This window comes from Gossypium hirsutum, chromosome D05, assembly GCF_007990345.1.
Source record: "Gossypium hirsutum isolate 1008001.06 chromosome D05, Gossypium_hirsutum_v2.1, whole genome shotgun sequence".
NCBI classification, from domain to species: Eukaryota; Viridiplantae; Streptophyta; class Magnoliopsida; order Malvales; family Malvaceae; genus Gossypium; species Gossypium hirsutum.
In genome coordinates, this window is record NC_053441.1 from 51902625 (window position 1) to 51924768 (window position 22144).

A 22144-nucleotide genomic window follows, 5' to 3' on the forward strand; every position below is an offset into this window, starting at 1 on the left:
TTTAATGCGGGAACATATGACTCATACAGAAGCTATTGTGCAAGGGAATTCATCTTTTGTTCAGGTGTTGGAGGCACAATTAGGACAACTTGCTTTGAATTTGAATACTCGACCACCGGGTACACTACCCTGTGACATTAAAAATCCCAGTCTGAGAGGGAAAGAACATTGTAAGGCTATCACACTCAAGAGTGGTAAACAAACTGGCGAGCCGACTACAGACTCTACAGGCTTTACTATCCCATGTTTAATTGGAAATTATTATTTGGGTAAAGTTTTATGCGAGTTGGGAGCTAGCATCAACCTAATGCCACTATACACTTTTAGAAAGTTGGAAATTAGTCACATGAAACCTACTGCAATGACATTGCAACTAGCTGATTGATCCTTGACTCAACCTGAAGGGCAAATCTTTAGCCATCGGATGAACTCTTATTGATGTTTACAAAGGTGAACTGACCATGCAACTTAATGATATGCATGTTACCTTTAGTGTTTTCGAATCTATTCAATGCAAGAAAAAAGAAGAATACCATACTGTCGATGTGCTAGATGATCTAATCGAGGAATAGTTCAATGACCAAAGCATAATACTTTCTGAGGAGTTTGTAGTGATATCTGATGATGAATTCTTAGATAATTATGACAGCGTGGTTGAAGCTAATAATATTGAACTCAAGCATGTATGGCAGATTGAATCCTTAGACTTAGCCAACAGAACAACTCCAATTTTCAAGCCATCTATCGATGAAGCTCCTACTTTGGAATTGAAACCATTACCTATTCATCTTAAATACGTCTTTCTTGGTGATAACAATACTCTCCCAGTTATTGTCTCCGCAACACTGGATGTAACTCAAGAAGAGAAATTGATCCATATTCTTAAGCAACATAAACGAGCTATTACTTGGAGTATTGCCGATATTCGAGGCATTAGTCCATCATTTTGGATGCACAAGATCAAGTTTGAAGATGAAGACAAGCAATCAACTAAGGAACAAAGAAGGTCAAATGAGAAGATGAAGGAAGTTGTTAAGAAAGAAATTATAAAATGGCTTGATGCTGGAATTATTTACCCTATTTCTAATAGTAATTGGGTAAGTCTAGTGCAATGAGTTCCAAAAAAGAGTGGCATCATTGTGGTTAGCAATGACAAAGATAGATTAATTCCTACACACATTCCTACGGGATGGCGAGTCTGTATGGATTATCGCAAACTTAATACTGCCACAAGGAATGACCACTTCCCACTTCCTTTCATTGACCAAATGTTGGACAGGCTTGCTGGAAAAGCCTATTACTGCTTCTTCGAAGACTATTCTGGGTACAACCAAATTGCTATTGCACCGGAGGATCATGAGAAAACAACTTTCACCTGTCCTTTTGGTACTTTTCCTTTACGCCGAATGCCTTTCAATCTCTGCAACGCAACAATTACATTTCAAAGGTGCATGATGGCAATATTCTTGAACATGATTAAAGATTCTTTAGAGGTTTTTATGGATGATTTTTCAGTCTATTGGAATGATTTTGATCATTGCACTGACAATTTGGATAAAGTATTGCAGCGATGTGAAGACACACATCTTGTTCTAAATTGGGAAAATTCCATTTCATGGAAATTGAAGGCATTGTGTTAGGCCATCGCATCTCTATTCAAGGCATTGAAGTAGACAAAGATAAAGTGCAAACCATTGAGAAATTACTTTCACAGACAAATGTGAAAGGTATTCGTAGTTTTCTTAGGCATGCGGGGTTTTACCGAAGATTTATTAGAGATTTCTCGAAAATTGCAAAGCCTTTATGCTTATTACTGGAACAAAATTGAATATTCCTCTTTGGTGATGCATGTCTGTATGCATTCACTCAATTGAAGACACAGTTAGTAAATGCACCCATTGTCATTGCACCAGATTGGTCTTAACCTTGTAAAGTTATGTACAATGCAAGCGACTTTGTTATAGGTGCTGTTCTAGGACAACGCAATGGTTTCACGCCATCTATTATGCTAGCAAAACTCTTACAGAGGCTCAAATCAATTATACCACTATAGAGAAAGAATTGTTGGCTGTAGTCTTTGCTTTTGACAAGTTTCGTTCTTATCTTGTCAGTGCAAAGGTTACTGTATTTACTGATCACTAGGTGTTGAGATATCTATTTACGAAGAAGGATGCAAAACCAAGACTGATATGCTGGATCTTATTGTTGTATGAAATTAACATCGAGATAAAATATCGCAAGGGTTAAGAAAATCAAGTTGCAGACCATCTGCCTTGATTAGAAGTTGGTAGCGAAGATGGAAACATACTTCAAATTGTTGATGCATTCCCAGATGAGAAGTTATTTGCTGTAGATGCAACCCCTTGGTATGCGGATTTGCTTAATTATCTAGTATGTAGAAAACTCCCATAGGGTGTCACAGGCCATAAAAAAGAAAGATTTCTTCATGAAGTAGTGAAGTGCCATTGGAATGAGCTGTATTTATTCAGGGTATGCAATGACAACACTATTCGGTGTTGTGTTCCAGAGGTGGAGATGCTTTCAATCATGAAGCACTGTCATGAGGCTCCTTATGGAGGTCATTTTGGTGGCATGCGAACTACTGCTAAGGTTCTCCAATCAGAATTCTACTAGCCTTCATTATTCAATGACGCCCACAATTTTTTGAATCAATGCGATAGATGTCAGTGCACTGGCTCTATATCTTGACACAATGAAATGTTGCAGCAGCCAATTATGGAGGTTGAATTGTTCAATGTTTGGGGTATGGATTTTATAGGACCATTTCCAAGTTCATTTGGAAATCTTTATATATTAGTAGTTGTTGACTACATCTCGAAAAGGGTTGAAGTTGCTGTAGTCCGAAAGAATAATGCTAAGATAGTGTTTAAATTTTTTCCCAAGCATATACTCACTCGCTTTGGCACACCAAAGGCATTGATTAATGATCAGGGTACACACTTTCATTGCAACCAAGTGGCAACCACATTGGAGAGATATGGAGTTAATCATAGAATGAATACTACTTATCATTCACAAACTAATGGACAAGCCGAAGTATCGCATCGAAAAATTAAAAACATTCTTGAGAAGGTTGTGACCCCTTCGAGGAAAGATTGGTCTTTCAGACAGGATGACGCTTTAAGGGCATTGAAGACAACATAAAAAACTCCATTAGGGATGTCGCTGTATCAGTTGGCTTCTTGGAAAACATGTCACTTGCCAGTTGAACTGGAGCACAAAGATATATTGGTTTGCCCTATGTTCTAGAAGCTTTCACAACTATTTTCAAGACAGGAGTATGTCTAACAAGTGTTACGACGAACTTGTTGTGTTGGGAAAAGTTTGCCACTCAGCATTAGTAAAGAGGAATCTTGAAAATCCTCTATTCAAAAACCTAAACCCAGCGACAATTATAGAAAAGAGCATTCAGACATGGAATAGTTTCCTTGTATTGATCGATTCATCATCCTGTCTGCTTAAGGATATAGGATTGCTTAAGCTAACAAACAATTTCAAGACGTATCGGGCCCAAAATTGTTCTTTTGTCTTTATTTTTTATATTGTTTCGAAAGCTTCATTAAAATGTGTAATTAAATTGAAGCCTAGTTAAATTATATTTAGTTGTACGAAGATTAAATGGTTCTAGAGAAGCCATTACTTAATACACTATGATTTTATAGCTGCCATTATTTTTAATTTTATAGCATTGGAACTCGGTACCCATCTCAAATCGAGCACTAGGTATTGTTTCACATTGTTTAAATTGACACAAATATCATTTTTATAACATTAATTTCATTTCAATAATGTGGAATTGGAATGTTCTAGCGTGGTGTGAAATTGAAACAATCTTGATTCCTTGAAAGTATTTATACAATTTAAAGTCACATTGGCTTTAAGGGAAAAAGACCTTGACTTCTTGAAGTTCTGAAAAGACACATGTCGTGCCAGGAAATATCCTCCAAGAGACACGCACTACAATTTGTAATAGTCCATTGCCTATGGACTCCTTTTTTTCATTTTCCATTTTCACTCATTCAATACTAATCTAATACTTATGACCTCTTTCTTTTCCGTAGAGGAGAGACAATCTTGAAATCCTCTTCAAAATTGATCTAACGCTTCAAAGTCTTAACTTGATTTCCTTCTTCTTCTGTCTTTAGATTACTTTTTTTTATCAACATCATGAATAAAACTCTAAATATGTCGGCGACATATGTCCCGCATTCTCCCTATTAAAAAAGGTTCAATTTATATAAAGACTAAATCCTATCCATTATTTGGGTAATACCTATTAGAGTTATAGAAATGTAACATCCTTTGTTGTTTCTAGTTTAACTCTCTAAGAGAATTTTTCAATTTCCAAGTTCCATTACTTATTCCACTAAAAGCTTCCATTCATATTGTTGGAATTAAGTGACCCGAATCCTTATTTAAATAAAATAAATTGGTAAAATAAAATAAAAGTAAAATCTCTATAGAACTATACTTCTTTTACTTTATTTTAGAATAAAAAACCTTAGTAAACTCCATCTGTTTGATATTGATTAGAATAAGGTGTTTCAATCTTACTACATTCCTATTAGAATATGGTTTTACAAGCCTATAAATAGACATAGTCTACTCCTCTTGTAATCATTCGAATTTGACATAGTGAATTATCTTCTCCTCTGCCTGTGGTTTTTTTCCCGAAAGGGTTTCCACATGAAATCTGTGTTCTTTATTTTTCTCTCTCTTTTTCTTTGCGATAAATTATCATTATCGATGTTCTATATTTTACAAACTGGTATCAGGGCTTCTGGGTTGTTCATCTCAATCACGGTAATGGTGTCTTTGAAGTATGAAATTTTGTTGTTGGATCGCAACACCAGATTCACGTTATGGCAAATAAAGATGCAGACAGTTCTTGCATAGATGGACTTAGAGGAAGCTCTACTAGTGGCAGATAAGATGCCTTCAACATTGACGGAGGAAGAGAAGAAGTGCGTGGATCGAAAGGTGTTAACACTGTTACATCTGCATTTGTCTAACAAAATTTTGCAGGATGTGATGAAGGAGAAGACCGCTGCTGGATTATGGAAGAGGTTGGAACAAATATGTATGTCGAAAACTCTAACTAGCAAACTGCATATGAAGCAGCGTCTTTTGCTCATCATTTGGAGGAAGGTGCATCTGTGCACGAACAGTTAACAGTGTTTAAAAAAATTCTCTCAAACTTGGAGGCCATAGAGGTTCAGTATGATAAGGAAGATTTAGGGTTGATTCTACTTTGTTCTTTGCCCCTGTCTTATTAAACCTTTGGAGATTCAATTTTATATAGCTGCGAGTCTCACAGTTGATGAGGTTTATGATTCTTTAACCTCGTGTGATAAGATGAAGCTTCTTGTGATTAAAACTGACTTTCAGAGAGACTATCTCATTTTTCGTAGAAGATAAGATCGGAATGCTAATGATGATCATTTAAAGACATAGGAACGAAATCTTCGCAGTAAATTTAAGGGTAGATCGAAGTCTTTAAATAGAGGTAAAACTTGTAACTTCTGCAAGAAGAAAGGGCACATTAAATCTGAGTGTTATAAGCTACAGAACAAGATCAAAAGGGAGATTGCGAATCAAAATGGAAAATGACCAAAAAATTCCAGTAAAGCTGATGTTGTAGAAGACTACAGCGATGGTGAACTTTTAGTCATTTCTGTCAATAATTCTAAAGTGAGCGAGGAGTGGGTCATTGATTCGAGCTGCACCTTCCACATGAGTCCAAATCGGGATTGGCTTACACCTTATGAAACAGTGTCTGAAGGTGTTGTTTTGATGGGAAATAATGCTTCATGTAGAATTACAGGTGTTGGAACAATTAATGTTAAGATGTTTGATGGAGTTGTCAGAACACTTAGTGACGTACGACATGTTTTAGAATTGAAGAGAAATTTAATTTCGTTGAGTACTCTTGATTCAAAAGGGTACAAATACATAGTTGAAAGTGGGGTTTTGAAGATTTCCAAAGGTTCCCTCGCTGTGATGAAAGGGCAGAGAAAGAATGCCTAGTTATATGTTTTAGAGGGTCCTACTGTTACTGGTGATGCAGCTGTCACATCTTCTTCCTTGTCAGATGATGATATTACTAAATTTTGGCATATGCGCCTAGGGCATATGAGTGAGAATGACATGGCAGAATTGAGTAAAAGATGACTTCTTGATGGGCATGGAATTTGCAAACTAAAGTTCTGTGAGCACTACATTTTTGAGAAGCAAAAGAGAGTTCGATTAGCTAGAGGAATCCAAACACGAAGGGAACATTGGAGTATATTCATTCTGATCTGTGGGGGCCATTTAGAGTGCCTTCGAGAGGTGGAGCTAATTATATGCTAACTTTTATTAACGATTTTTCCAAAAAAGTTTGGGCATTTTTCTTGAAGTAGAAAAGCGATGTGTTTTCCGTATTTAGGTCTTGGAAAACTATGATTGAAAAATAGACGGGAAAGCAAATAAAATACCTCCACACAGACAATGGCTTAGAATTCTGTTCTGATGAGTTTAATAAACTGTGCACGTTAGAAATGATCGTGAGACACTTGATAGTTTGTCATACTCTATAGTAAAACGGTGTTCTAGAATGAATGAACAGAAATGAATGAACAGAACGACCATGGAGAAGGTTCAATGTGTGTTGTCAAATGCCAACTTACCAAAGTCATTTTGGGCTGAAGCAGCCTCTACTGTATGCTTTTTGATCAACTGATCTCCATTTGTTGCCATTGAGAAAAAGACTCCACAAGAGGTATGGTCTGGTAATCCTGCTGACTATTCTGATTTAAAGATCTTTGGGTGTCCTGCGTATGCTCATGTTCATAATAAAAAATCAGAACCGAGATCCATTAAACGTGTTTTTCTTGGTTATAAAGCTGGTGTAAAAGTGTATAAGTTATGGTGTCCTGAAAATAGAAAAGTTATGATTAGTAGAGATGTTGTTTTTGATGAAACTGCTATGCTACCTAACTTATTTCTTAAAGGCTCTTCCAATAAAGAAAATCAAAAGCAGGTGGAACATCAGATTAATCTAGAATCTACAGCAGAGTTAACTCCTCAAGCCAGTGCAAAAATTCAAAATAGAGTTGCTTTTTCAGCACAATACTCTATCACCAAAAACATAACTAGAAGAGAAATTAAACCTCCAAATAAGTATGCCCAAGCTGATCTAGTTGCTTATGCTTTAAATGTGGCTAGAGATTTAGATACAAAACAAGAGCCATCTAATTATTCTGAGGCGGTTAGTTGTGAAGACTCAAAAAACTGGATGTTTGCTATACAAGAGGTGATGGAATCACTCCACAAAAACAAAACATGGGATCTTGTGAAACTTCCTAAAGGTAAAAAGGTTGTTCGCTGTAAATGAGTGTTTAAAAAAAAAAGAGGGGACTCCAAGAGTTGAAGAATCTAGATATAAAGCAAGGCTTGTTGCAAAGGGTTACAGTCAAATTCGAAGAATGGACTTCACAGATGTGCTCTCCCCAGTTGTGAAGCATAGTTCGATTCGAGCTTTGCTTGGTATTGTGGCCATGCATGATTTGGAGCTTGAGTAGTTAGATGTAAAAACTGCATTTTTGCATGGAGAACTTGGGGAGAATATTTACAGACAACAACCAGAGGGTTTTACAGTCTCAGAAAAAGAGGACTATGTTTGCTTGCTGAAAAAGTCCCTTTACGGTTTGAAACAGTCACCAAGATAGTGGTACAAGAGGTTTGATTCCTTTATGACTTCTCATGATTTTAAAAGAAGTAGCTTTGACATTTGTGTTTACTTTAAGAAAAATAGTGATAGTTATTTTGTGTATCTACTTCTTTATGTTGATGACATGTTGATAGCAGCGAAAGATAAATGAGAGATAAGAAAGGTCAATGCCTAACTAAGTGAAGAATTTGAGATGAAAGATTTGAGACCAGCAAAGAAGATACTTGGTATGGAGATTCTTAGAGATAGAAAAGCAAGAAATTGTACCTAAGTTAGAATTGGTACATTGAGAAAGTTCTTTGCAGATTCAATATGCAGAATGCTAAGCCTGTTAGTACTCCTTTAGCAGCCCATTTCAGACTTTCATCGACTTTGTCTCCACAATCAGATGATGAGATTAAGTACATGTCACATGTTCCATACTCTAGTGTAGTGGGATACCTCATGTATGCTATGGTTTGTTCACATCCAGATTTATCATATGCAGTCAAAGCAGTTAGCAGATACATGTGAAATCCCAGTAAAAAACATTAGAAAGCAGTTTAGTGGATTTTAAGATACTTACGAGGTACTACTGATGTTTTCTTATAGTTTGGAAGAACTAGAGATGGAGTCATTGGGTATGTTGATGCTAATTTTGCTGGAGACCTTGATAGAAGAAGGTCTCTCACAGGTTATGTCTTTATAATCAGAGGTTGTGCAATCAGTTGGAAAACCACTTTGCAAACTACAGTTGCTTTGTCTACCACTGAAGCTGAGTACATGGCGATTAATGAGGCTTGTAAAGAAGCTATTTGGTTGAAGGGACTCTTTAGTGAACTCAATGAAGACCTTCAAATCAATACAGTATTTTGTGACAGTCAGAGTGTCATCTTCCTTACAAAAGATCAAATGTTTCATGAGAGAACAAAACATATTGATGTTCGGTATAATTTTCTTCGTGATATTATTGCTCGTGGTGATATTGTTGTGAGCAAAATTAGTACTCATGAAAATCTTGCAAATATGATGACTAAGTCACTTCCTATAACCAAGTTTGAGCATTGCTTTGACTTGATTGGTGTTCATTGTTGAAGTTAAATCCTTAAGGGGTTTTATGGAAGAGGTGGAGAACTTGTTTGTTGAGAGTTCGCGATGAAGAACCTGTTCATTGAGAATTCGTGTCAAGGTGGAGATTGCTAGAATTAAGTGACCTGAATCCTTATTTAAATAAAATACAGTTGTAAAATAAAATAAAAGTAAAATCCCTATAGAACTATACTTCTTTAATTTTATTTTAGAATAAGGTTTTTTAAACCTTGTTAAACTTCATCTATTTGATATTGATTAGAATAAGGTATTTCAATCTTACTACAATCCTATTAAAATATGGTTTTACAAGCCTATAAATAGACATAGTCAACTTCTCCTGTAATCATTCGAATTCGACATAGTGAATTATCTTCTCCTCTGCTCGTGGTTTTTCCCCCGAAAGAGTTTCCACATAAAATCTGTGTTCTTTATTTTTCTCTCTCCTTTTCATTGTTATAAATTGTTATAACCGAAGTTCTATTTTTTACACATATTTCAGTAAAATTGGGTCAAAACGTTCACACCTAAAAAGTTAACGTAGAACGAAGAATACAATAACCGAATTGGAGTCCCACAATAAAGTGTACTATATCCCATATTGTTTTTTCCATAAGTTGTTTCCTCTATATTATCGTCCAGGTGTTTCGTTTGGAGAGGACGTAATAGCTCAATCCCAGTTTCAACGTAGAAACATATGTATAAATTTGTGCCTTTGAATTAATATTTAGATTTGTAGTAATTAAAATTAATGCTAATTAAACTGAAATATTGAACGTTTTCTTTGATTGTAATGTATTCTAGTCCAATGTGGTTATAACATTTCCTATAAATGCCCATTTTTTTCCCTGCAAATCTTGTTCGAAATTAATTTTACGAACCAAATTTAACTAGTAACATCAGATTCGAGCGGTATAGCAAGCCTTAATTTTTATTCCATACTAGTGGTTTTATTCTTAACTTGCGGGGCAGTAATGGCTATGAAGGAGAACGACCAGATTATTAAGGAAAATAATTGTGAAACTAAAATGGGTTTGCCCTGTGTTCTAGAAGCTTTCACAAGTATTTTCGAGACAGGGAGTATTTCTAACAAGTGTTGCGGCGAACTTGTTGTGTTGGGAAAAGTTTGCCACTCTGCATTAGTAAAGAGGACTCTTGAAAATCTTCTATTCAAAGACCTATGCCCATCGAAAATTATAGCGAAGAGCATTCAGACATGGAATAATTGCCTTGCATTGATCGATTCACCATCTCTATCTGCTTAAGGATATATGATTGCTTAAGCTAACAAACGGTTACAAGACGTAACGGGCCCAAAATTGTTCTGTTGTCTTTATTTTTGATATTGTTTCGAAAGCTTCATTAAAATGTGTCATTAAATTTAAGCCTAGTTAAATTATATTTAGTTCTAAGAAAATTAAATGGTCCTAGAGAAGCCATTACTTAATACACTATGATTTTATACATGCCATTATTTTTAACTTTATAGCATTGGAACTCGGTAACCATCTCAAATTGAGCACTAGATATTGTTTCACATTGTTTAAATTGACACAAATATCATTGCTATAAACATTAAGTTCATTTCAATAATGTGGAATTGGAATGTTCTAGCGTTGTGTGGAATTGAAACAATCTCGATTCCTTAAAAGTGTTTATACAATATAAATTCACACTAGTTTTAAGGGGGAAAAAACCTTGACTTCTCGAAGTTGTGAAAAGATACATATCGTGCTAGGAAATATCCTCCAAGGGACATGTACTATAATTTGTAATAGTTCCTTGCCTATGGACTCCTTTGTTTCATTTTCCATTTTCACTCCTTCGATACTTATCTAATAGTTATGACCTCTTTCTTTTCCGTAGAGGAGAGGCAATCTTGAAGTCCTCGTCGAAAGTGATGTAATGCTTCAAAGTCTTAACTTAATTTCCTTATTCTTCTACCTTTAGATTACTTTTTTTTATCAAGATCGAGAATGAAAATCCAAATATGTCGGCAATGTACGTCCCACATTCTCCCTATTAAAAAAAGGTTCAATTTATATAAAAACAAAATCCTATCAATTATTTGGGCAATACCTACGAGAGTTATAAAAATGTAACATCATTTGTTGTTTCCAGTTTAACTCTCTAAGAGAATTTTTAATTTTCCAAGTTCCATTACTTATCCCACTAAAAGCTTCCATTCATATTCCAGTAAAATTGGGTCGGAATGCTCACACCTAAAAAGTTAACGTAGAACAAAGAATACAAAAACCGAATTTGAATCCCACGATAAAGACAAACATCGACTTAATTTTAGAACGGGAAATATTTTTGATGTATTAATTTTGAATTTCAATCATTCAGTTGCCATTTTCCATTTTACAAATATGATAAGTGTGATAAAAACTTTTTAACAACAACAAAATTATAAGATTTTGCGCTTCGCATAATTATTTCTACATTGTGCCATATCCATATCACTGGTAGGGGAATCTGGTATAGCTCATTCAATTTTGAGATACACGTGAATTTTTATACATCAACATAATAAGTGCTATTACTTCAAAAAATAAGAAAAATAGGACGACGCTCATAATGAATATGTGTGCCTGTAATGCAAGTGTACTATATCCAATATTGTTTTTTCCATATGTTGTTTCCTTCATATTATTGTCCAGGTGTTTGGTTTGGAGTGGACGTAATAGTTCAATCCAGTTTCAACGGTGAAACACATGTACAACATAATCATCTTATTTGAACCTTATCTTTGTGATCCGTTTAATGCCATTTAAGAATTATAAAGGGAAGTATAAATGTGTATCTTTGAATTAATATTTAGATTTGTAGTAATTAGAATTAATGCTAATTAAACTGAAATATTGAATGTTTTCTTTTATTGTAACGTATTCTAGTCCAATATGGTTATAACACTTCCTATAAATGCGATTTTTTCCCTGCAAATCTTGTTCGAAATTAATTTTACGAACCAAATTTAACTAGTAACATCAAATTCGAGCGGTATGGCTAGCCTTAGCGTTTATACCGTACTAGTGGTTTTATTCTTAACTTACGGGGCAGTAATGGCTACGAAGGAGAACGACCAGATTATTAAGGAAAATAATTGTGAAACTAAAATGGGTTTGCCCTGTGTTATAAAAGGTTTCATGAGTATTTTCGAGACAGGGAGTATTTCTAACAAGTGTCGCGGCGAAATTGTTGTGTTGGGAAAAGTTTTCCACTTAGCATTAGTAAAGAGGACTCTTGAAAATCCTCTATTCAAAGACCTAAGCCCAGCGAAAATTATAGCGAAGAGCATTCAGACATGGAATAATTGCCTTGCATTGATTAATTCACCATCTCCGTCTACTTAAGGATATATGATTGCTGAAGCTAACAAACGGTTACAAGACGTAACGGGCTCAAAATTGTTCTTTTGTCTGTATTTTTGATATTGTTCCGAAAACTTCATTAAAATGTGACATTAAATTTAAGCCTAGTTAAATTATATTTATTTCTAAGAAAATTAAATGGTTCTAGAGAAGCCATTACTTAATAGCATTGGAACTCGGTAACCATCTCAAATCGAGCACTAGATATTGTTTCACATTGTTTAAATTGACACAAATATCATTATTATAAACATTAAGTTCATTTCAATAATGTGGAATTGGAATGTTCTAGCATGGTGTGGAATTGAAACAATCTCGATTCCTTGAAAGTCTTTATACAATATAAATTCGTATTGGATTTAAGGGAAGAAAAACCTTGACTTCTCGAAGTTGTGGAAAGACACATATCGTTCCAAGAAATATCCTCCAAGGGACATGCACTATAATTTGTAGTAGTTCCTTGCCTATGGACTCCTTTGTTTCAATTTCCATTTTCAATCCTTCGATACTTATCTAATAGTTATGAACTCTTTCTTTTCCGTATAGGAGAGGCAATCCTCAAATCCGCATTGAAAGTGATGTAATGCCTCAAAGTCTTAACATGATTTCCTTATTCTTCTGTCTTTAGATTACTTTTTTTTATCAAGATCGAGAATGAAACTCCAAATATGTCGGCGACGTACGTCCCACATTCTCCCTATTAAAAAAGGTTCAATTTATATAAAAACAAAATCCTATCCATTATTTGGGCATTACCTACGAGAGTTATAGAAATGTAACATCATTTGCTGTTTCCAATTTAACTCTTTAAGAGAATTTTTCATTTTCCAAGGTCCATTACTTATCCCACTAAAAGCTTCCATTCATATTCCAGTAAAATTGGGTCAGAACGCTCACACCTAAAAAGTTAACGTAGAACGAAGAATACAAAAACCGAATTGGAGTCCCACGATAAAGACAAACATCGACTTAATTTCAGAATGGGAAATATTTTTGATTTATTAGTTTTGAATTTCAATCATTTAGTTGCCATTTTCCATTTTACAAATATGATAAGTGTGATAAAAACTTTTTAACAACAACAAAATTATAAGATTTTGGGCTTCGCATAATTATTTCTACATTGTGCCACATCCATATCACAGGCAGAGGAATCTGGAATAGCTCATCCAATTTTGAAATACACCTGAATTTTTAACAATCAACATAACAAGTGCTTTTGCAACTTCAAAAAAATTAGAAAAATGGGACGACACACATAACGAATATGTGTACCTGTAATGCAAGTGTACTATATCCCATATTGCTTTTTCCATATGTTGTTTCCTTCATATTATCGCCTAGGTGTTTGGTTTGGTGTGGACGTAATAGTTCAATCCCAGTTTCAACGGTGAAACACATGTACGACATAATCATCTTTGTTGAACCTTATTTTTGTGATTCGTTTAATGCCATTTAAGAATTATAAAGGGACGTATAAATGTGTGTCTTTGAATTAATATTTAGATTTGTAGTAATTAAAATTAATGCTAATTAAACTGAAATATTGAATGTTCTAATTAAACTGAAATATAGAATGTTTTCTTTTATTGTAACGTATTCTAGTATAAATGCCATTCTTTTCCTTACAAATCTTGTTCGAAATTAATTTTAATAACCAAATTTAACTAGTAACATCAGATTCGAGCGGTATGGCAAGCCTTAACGTTTATTCCGTACTAGTGGTTTTATTCTTAACTTGCGTGGCAGTAATGGCTATGCAGGAGAACGACCAGATTATTAAGGAAAATAATTGTGAAACTAAAATGGGTTTGCCCTATGTTCTAGAAGCTTTCACGAGTATTTTCAAGATAGGGAGTATTTCTAACAAGTGTTGCGGCGAACTTGTTGTGTTGGGAAAAGTTTGCCACTTAGCATTAGTAAAGAGGACTCTTGAAAATCCTCTATTCAAAGACCTAAGCCCAGCGACAATTATAGCGAAGAGCATTCAGACATGGAATAATTTCCTTGCATTGATCGATTCACCATCTCCGTCTGCTTAAGGATATATGATTGCTTAAGCTAACAAACGGTTACAAGATGTAACGGGCTCAAAATTGTTCTTTTGTCTGTATTTTTGAAATTGTTCTGAAACCTTCATTAAAATGTTTAAATTATATTTAGTTCTAAGAAAATTAAATAGTTCTAGAGAAGCCATTACTTAATACAGTATGATTTTATACATGCCATTATTTTGAACTTTATAGCATTGGAACTCGGTAACCATATCAAATCAAGCACTAGATATTGTTTCACATTGTTTCAATTGACACATATATCATTATTATAAACATTAAGTTTATTTCAATAATGTGGAATTGGAATGTTCTAGCGTAGTGCGTACTTGAAACAATCTCGATTCCTTGAATGTCTTTATACAATATAAATTCACATTGGCTATAAGGGAGAAAAAACCTTGACTTCTCGAAGTTGTGAAAAGACACATATCGTGCCAGGAATTATCCTCCAAGGGACATGCATTGTAATTTGTAGTAGTTCCTTGCCTATGGACTCCATTGTTTCAATTTCCATTTTCACTTCTTCGATACTTATGTAATAGTTATGACCTCTTTCTTTTCCGTATAGGAGAGGCAATCTTCAAATCCTTGTCGAAGGTGATGTAACACCTCAAAGCCTTAAATTAATTTCTTTATTCTTTTGTCTTTAGATTAATTTTTTTATCAAGATTGAGAATGAAACTCCAAATATGTCGGCGACGTACATCCCGCATTCTCCCTATTAAGAAAGGTTCACTTTATATAAAAACAAAATCCTATCCATTATTTGGGAAATACCTATGAGAGTTATAGAAATGTAACATCATTTGTTGTTTCCAATTTAACTCTCTAAGAGAATATTTCATTTTCCAAGTTCCATTACTTATCCCACTAAAAGCTTCCATTCATATTCCAGTAAACTTGGGTTGGAACGCTCACACCTAAAAAGTTAACGTAGAACGAAGAATACAAAAACTGAATTGGAGTCCCACGATAAAGACAAACATCGACTTAATTTCAGAATGGGAAATAGTTTTGATGTATTAATTTTGAATTTCAATCATTAAGTTGCCATTTCCCATTTTACAAATATGATAAGTGTGATAAAAACTTTTTAACGACAACAAAGTTATAAGATTTTGCGCTTCGCATAATTATTTCTACATTGTGCCACATCCATATCACAGGCAGAGGAATCTGGAATAGCTCAATGAATTTTGAGATACACGTGAATTTTGAACCATCAACAAAACAAGTGCGTACACAACTTCAAAAAAATTAGAAAAATGGGACGACACACATAACGAACACTACACCAAAACAGGATTTTAGCGGCGTTTTTAGCGGCGTTTGGACAAAAAACGCCACTAAAAATAAGCATTAGCGGCATTTTTTGAAAAGCGACGCAAAAAGCCTAAGTCTAACGACACCGTTTTCTGATTTTTTGGGGGCATTTAGTGGCGTTTTTTAAAAAGCGCCGCAAATGCTTGGGCCTTTAGCAGCGTTTTTTAAAAACCGCCGCTAATGCTCGGGCCTTTAGCGGCGGTTTTGAAAAAGCGCCGCTAATGCTCGAGCCTTTAGCGGCATTTTTGAATAAGAGCCGCTAATGCTCGGGCCTTTAGCAGCGTTTTTGAAAAAGCACTGCTAATGCTCGGGCTTTTAGCGGCGTTGTTGAAAAAGCGCAGCTAATACTCGACCTTTAGCGGCGTTTTTGGAAAAGCGCTGCTAATAATAATAAAATCTAAAATGATTTCAATTATCTCATTCTTTGATATATTCTCAAGTAATGTTTCAATTATATTTTTTATTATAAGTTGAAAAAATTGATATTTCGTTGTATTTATTATATATTGGTCAAAATTACATTTAAATGATAACAAATAATATTGTTTAATACAAAATGTTTTTATTAAAGCGAATGTAAAATGGAGAAATTAAAATACTATTATTTAAAATAATTTTAAAATTTTTTGGGTACATAATGGATTGATTTTTAATTTATATATTAAATAATTTCAAATATAATTGTAAAAGATACGATAGTATTAATTTTAAAATATTTAATTTAATTATCATTATAGTTTAGGGTTTAATATATATGGTTTAGAGTATATATATGGTTAATTTAAGATTTAGGGTCAGTTTAAAAGTTACAAATTTAAGGTTTATAGATTATGGAATCAGGGATTGTGGATTAGGGATTCTGATTTAAGGGTTATGATTTAAGGTTTACTGGTTAGGGGTTAGGGGTTAGAGGTTAAGATCAATTAGGGATTTAGGGTTGATGGATTCAGTGTCAGGTTATGGTTTAGATTAATTAGTGTGTTTTAATTTATATATTAGATAATGTTTAGGGGTTAGGGATTCAGGGTCGGGTTAGGGTTTAGGGTTTAAAGATTAGGGATTCAAGGTCGAGTTAGGTTTAGGGTTTAGGGTTTAGGATTTAGATTATTTAGTGTTTTTTAATTTATATATTAAATAAGGTTTAGGGGTTAGGGGTTTGAGGTTTGGGGTTAAGAGTTAGTGATTTAGGGTTTAGAGATTTGGGGCTGAGTTAGGGTTTAAGGTTTAAATTAATTAGTATTTTTTAATTTATATACTAAATAAGTTCTTATATAATTGTAAAAGAGATAATAATAAATTTAAAGATTATTAATTTAAAATTGATATGCAATATACAATAATTGAATATAAAAAATTATAAAATATGCGAGCTTTGGCGGCGATTATAGCAAAAACGCCGCTAATATGTATTAGAATTTTTCAAAACGGTTTCGTTTCATTACAAGAATTTAATTTATTAGTGGCGTTTCTTCTGTAAACGCCGGAAAAGGAAACATTAGCGATGTTTATGACTAAAAAATATTTAATCTAAACCATTTGATATATTTAAATATTAGATTTAAAAAAATTAATAAAAAAATGTAACAAATTGATACGGATAGGTAACTATCTATTTTGGATATATAAGACCAAATTATAACAAATAAAAATAAAATACAAAAACTAAAATCATTCCACATCGAACATCTAGCAAAATAATTATATTTTAGTTAGGAAGAAATATCTCTAATAAAATGGAGATTAGATCGGAAATGAATAATATAAAATCATGATTAACGTCTCAATCTTTAATAGAAATTTGATATGTGAGAGATTAATTGCTTACATTGGATAATTCTAACTTAATAATTAATTACAGCCATTTAATCATTTTTTTCTTATTAAAATATACAATATTTATTTTGAGAGTACTTGATTTTTTTTATAAAAATTCAATTTATAAAAAATAATAATAAATGTTTTATAAAATCACTTAACTAATAATTTTTAACAGACAAAATAAAAGATTTTTAGCATAGCTAAACAGTATCGTTTTATTCCAAATGAAATAATTTTTTGCGGCGTTTTTAAAAACGCCGCAAAAGATAAGCAATAGCGGCGTTTTCACACAAAAAATAATTTTATTTTAAAAAATAGCGCCATTTTATATAGCAAAACAGTGTCGTTTTATTTTAACTAAAATAATTTTTTACGGTGTTTTAAAATTTAGTTTAAAAAAAATAGCGCCATTTTATAAAATTCCCTCCCCCTCCCCCTGCCCCCGAAATCCCCAACTTTCCCCCCTAAAATCCTAATTTCCCACATCCAAGAAAGAAACCCAGAAGCTTATTCAACTGTGTTTCTTCCCAATTGAAGCCAAGTCAGTTTTTGTTTGTTCTTCGTCTTAAAACTCTCAAATTCCAGCAAAGGTTTTTTGGTTTTAGAATCTTCGCGACGCGGCACACGGTGCCGTACATGTGCTTGCGAGAGAGACGGCGATAGATACCGAGCAAAAGTCACCCTCCGATGGCAAAGTTTGGGGAATTTTTAAGCTGCCTTCTCGCCAAACCGGGAATAATACCAGAACGACTCCGTCTTCTTCTTCAGCGTCTAATCTATACGTTCAAACTCAACCTCATGTCGAAGGATCAAATCATCACGGCTCTGCCATTTCGGTTTCCTCCGTTGCAAAGTCGCTTTTGCCGACTCGGCGTCAGCTCAAACTTGATCCAGCTAATAAGTTATATTTTCCATGTATGTACTTCCCTTTTTAAAAAATTATCTTTCGAGACCTTCAAAAATTATATCTTATCAGGTTTTGGATTTTCCATTTGTTTGATCAAAAAGCTAAAGTAAAAACTTTGATCCTTATTTTAGGAAATTGAAAGTTAAGTCAACTAAAATTTAAGATTGTTAATAAAGGCAGAGTATAATTTTGTAGTTTTGCTTCAGTTTTTTTACCCCTTTTACTTGTAACTAAGCAAATTTAACTTTGAAATGAGAACCACTAAGAATATGGATATTTTGACTTAATTTGGGAAGTTTTCTTTTTGATTTATTTCTATAGAAGTGCACCCGAATTTGCAGATTGCAAATTTAAAAGCCATTATTATATACTATTTAAAATTTTAACCCATTCAGATTACAATTTTCTTATTCTTAATTGTGTATTTTGGTTTGTTTTTCCGAGATGAACCAGGCAAACAGGTGAGGAGCGTAGTCAGGATAAAAAACACAAGCAAGTCATATGCAGCTTTCAAGGTACACATTATACCTTTGAGACATTTCTGTTTCCTTTTGTTGTTTTTGTTTTCATCATTGTCCTTATTTGGCATGTTAGTGATTTATAAGTTAGAGACAGAACTGAAAACAACAAGCAAGTATATTTTTGTTAAATGTTTTATACTATAACCATTGCTTTGATGAATTTCATAATGAGTCCTTTTGTTCTTTTTTGGTTTAGTTTCAAACAACTGCACCAAAGAGCCGTTTCATGCGCCCTCCGGGTGCCATTCTAGCCCCTGGCGAGAGCATCATAGCAACGGGTAAATGTTTTTTTGCACGCTTATGCATACTCTTCACTTCTGGTTTTTATCATGCTTTGGCACTTGGCAGACATATTTGTTTAGTTTATTTTTCTTTATCTTTTGAAACATTCCTATGAATTTCTATTTTTGTTTTTGAATGGATTTACTATTCTTCAAGTTCGTGGAGCCTCCTGAGAACAATGAAAAACAGATGGATCAAAAGAGCAGGGTTAAGTTTAAAATCATGAGTCTACAATTGACTGGTAGAAGTGATGAGACTGTAAGTCCTTGGTGTGTATCTTTGTTTCAATTGGTCTATTGACCCTTGGTTTACTGACTTATTGCAAAAATGTAGATTGCTATGATAGAATCCTATTTACGGACTAATAAGATGTTTGTAGACTACAACGAGGTAAATATACACCATATGTTCTTTCTTCTATAGTTTGATTTAAAAATGTTCAGCATTCAGTTTCTTACTGAGAATTTCTCTCTGAACTCAGCCTTAGATTGAGAAAGTATACTCTTCTTACTTGGAACTGAAACTTGAGGATGTTGAACTCTGTATATCAGGGCCCAAGAGGTAAAAGTTTTCCAGACATAAAAATTGGAACCTTTTGTAACATGAAAAACTGTCTTATTTCTAATATTCCAAATGTGGCATGTCTGAATTTGACTACTTTATTGCGGGCCACATGATCGAGTTCCTTTGCAAGAAATGAAAGCAGATTGGCATGCTTGCTTAGACAACAGAGTTGGATTCAAGGTATGATCTCTATAATTTAGGTTAGGCTCTGTAATATACTTCTGTTTAGTTGCTTCTTATGTTTATCATTGGAGATTTTAGAACTTTAATTGAATTATTGAAAGTGGCTTAATTTTTAATTTTGCAAGTTTTTGTTGATCAACAATTTATTTATTTTCTATGTGTAGTATTTTTCTATATTTTTTTATCTTTTATCATGCTATCCCTTGCACCGCAGTTAACAAATTGCTTGTGGAATTTGTGATTTGCCTCATCTTTGTCGATCTCATTTTGTGTCTTTCATAACTGGAATTGTCATAATACTTCTTATCTTGTGTGGAAGACTGCAAAGGTCTCAGTCTCTTTAACTCGTTGTCTTATTTGATCAGGTGCTCTCACTTTGCTGATCCAATTTCTTTTTATGGTAATGCTTAATTATAAGTTGTTTTGCTGCTGGAGATACATCTTAGTGGAAGTTGAGCTCCAGCATTTAGACCTGCATGACATGCATATACTAACTCTACTAGTTTGACTATTTATCCGTCTATTTAGTTTCGAATTTTCGGTAAGTCGATTCTTGCTTTTTCTGTAAAAATTAAATCTTTGTTCGTTCTCCTAAACCCTTTGTGGAAGCTAAGGGTAGAATTTTTTTTAGGGGAGCGGTCTAAAATCAGTTCTCATTGCTATTATTTTCGAATAAATTATTTTTTTCTGAACATTTTTATATATTTCCCGTTCTGTGTATTCTGTATTTTGCCTATTTTAGTTGTTTCATTTATTCCGATTGGTCTTTCAGAGTTCTAACTTAGACAGTTCTGTTTCTTGCTTTGTTTGTTTCAACTTTTATTTATTTTCTATGCCTTTATGTTGTTATTTTTGTCTTTAGTAACATATTTGTTCCTACCTCAAGGTTAGCTGACACTTAAATTATTATTTGTCTTAGGCTTATGTTGTAATGTTGTTGAAGTTCTTTTGGTATGTTATGTTGTATGCAATGGTTCAAAATTGTGATCAAATTGTGTAACACTTCCTAGGTAATGCTATTCTTTAATGCTATTCTTTAATCTTAACTCAAAACTAAGCTATGATTTCTCATGTTCTCGGGATGAGGTGTCCATTGATATCCATTTTATTTCTTGCCTGTTTAGTTTTATTCTATTCTAATTTCCATTGTCCCTTCAAGTATAAAGAGCTTTTTTTTTAAATTCTCATGCTAACAAGCACATTAAGCTGTACAAGGATATGCAATTTTCAGTTATAATATTGGACTAATATTTTCTATTTTTCTTCATCTTGAGTTTATGTGTACATGATTTATTGAAAAAAGCTTTTCAGGTAAATAATTCAAAAGGTGCCGAACATAGGTAAGCTGCTTCTTAAGTTTAAGCCTCTTCATTTAACTTTCAGCCATGATGTTTCTTAACATATAGAAATTGTATTATTAATTTTGTTGATGTCAAAGAATCATTGAACCTAAAAGTTTAAGTTATTATATTAGTGCCTTTATTTTGTTGTTTTTGGTTCTAATGTCCACTTTTGCCCTTAGCTGTCTTTATAGTTTTATGATCTATTAGTTCCTCTATTTTTTATATGATAAGAGTTGCCACATGATTTGCTATCTTGCTTCTATGGGATTTCAAGAAAAATATGTTGTTGAATGTACTTGCTCTTTTAGGTTCGTACTTTATTATTATGGTTATGTTTTTTCCGACGCTTCTCAAAGAACCACAAATACTTTTAGCGGCGCTTTTTAGCACCGCTAAAGGCCTAAAAAAGCGCTGCTAAAAGCCTGTTTTGGTGAAGTGGAATATGTGTGCCTGTAATGCAAGTGTACTATATCCCATATTGCTTTTTCGATTTGTTGTTTCCTCCATATTATCGTCCCGGTGTTTGGTTTGGAGTGGACGTAATAGTTCAATCCTAGTTTCAACGGTGAAACACATGTACGACATAATCATCTTCGTTGAACCTTATTTTCGTGATCCGTTTAATGCCATTTAAGAATTATAAAGGGAAGTATAAATGTGTTTCTTTGAATTACTATATAGATTTGTAGTAATTAAAATTAATGCTAATTAAACTGAAATATTGAATGTTCTAATTAAACTGAAATATTGAATGTTTTCTTTTATTGTAATGTATTCTAGTCTAATATGGTTATAACACTTCCTATAAATGCGATTTTTTCCCCTGCAAATCTTGTTCAAAATTAATTTTACGAACCAAATTTAACTAGTAACATCAGATTCGAGCGGTATGGCAAGCCTTAATGTTTATTTCGTACTAGTGGTTTTATTCTTAGCTTGCGTGGCAGTAATGTCTATGAAGGAGAACGACCA

The 22144-nt window shown here is 33.6% G+C and overlaps 1 protein-coding gene across 1 annotated transcript; it reads left to right on the plus strand.

Moving 5' to 3' along the window:
- The first annotated feature begins 4917 nt into the window (after nt 1–4917).
- On the plus strand, nt 4918–19556 carry LOC121217198 (vesicle-associated protein 4-2). The gene is made up of 6 exons (XM_041092727.1): nt 4918–5001; nt 17978–18287; nt 18733–18794; nt 18997–19078; nt 19231–19340; nt 19416–19556. Exons 1-6 carry the CDS (start codon nt 4918–4920, stop codon nt 19503–19505), a joined length of 738 nt encoding a protein of 245 aa, XP_040948661.1. The 3' UTR covers nt 19506–19556.
- The last annotated feature ends 2588 nt before the right edge of the window (nt 19557–22144 follow it).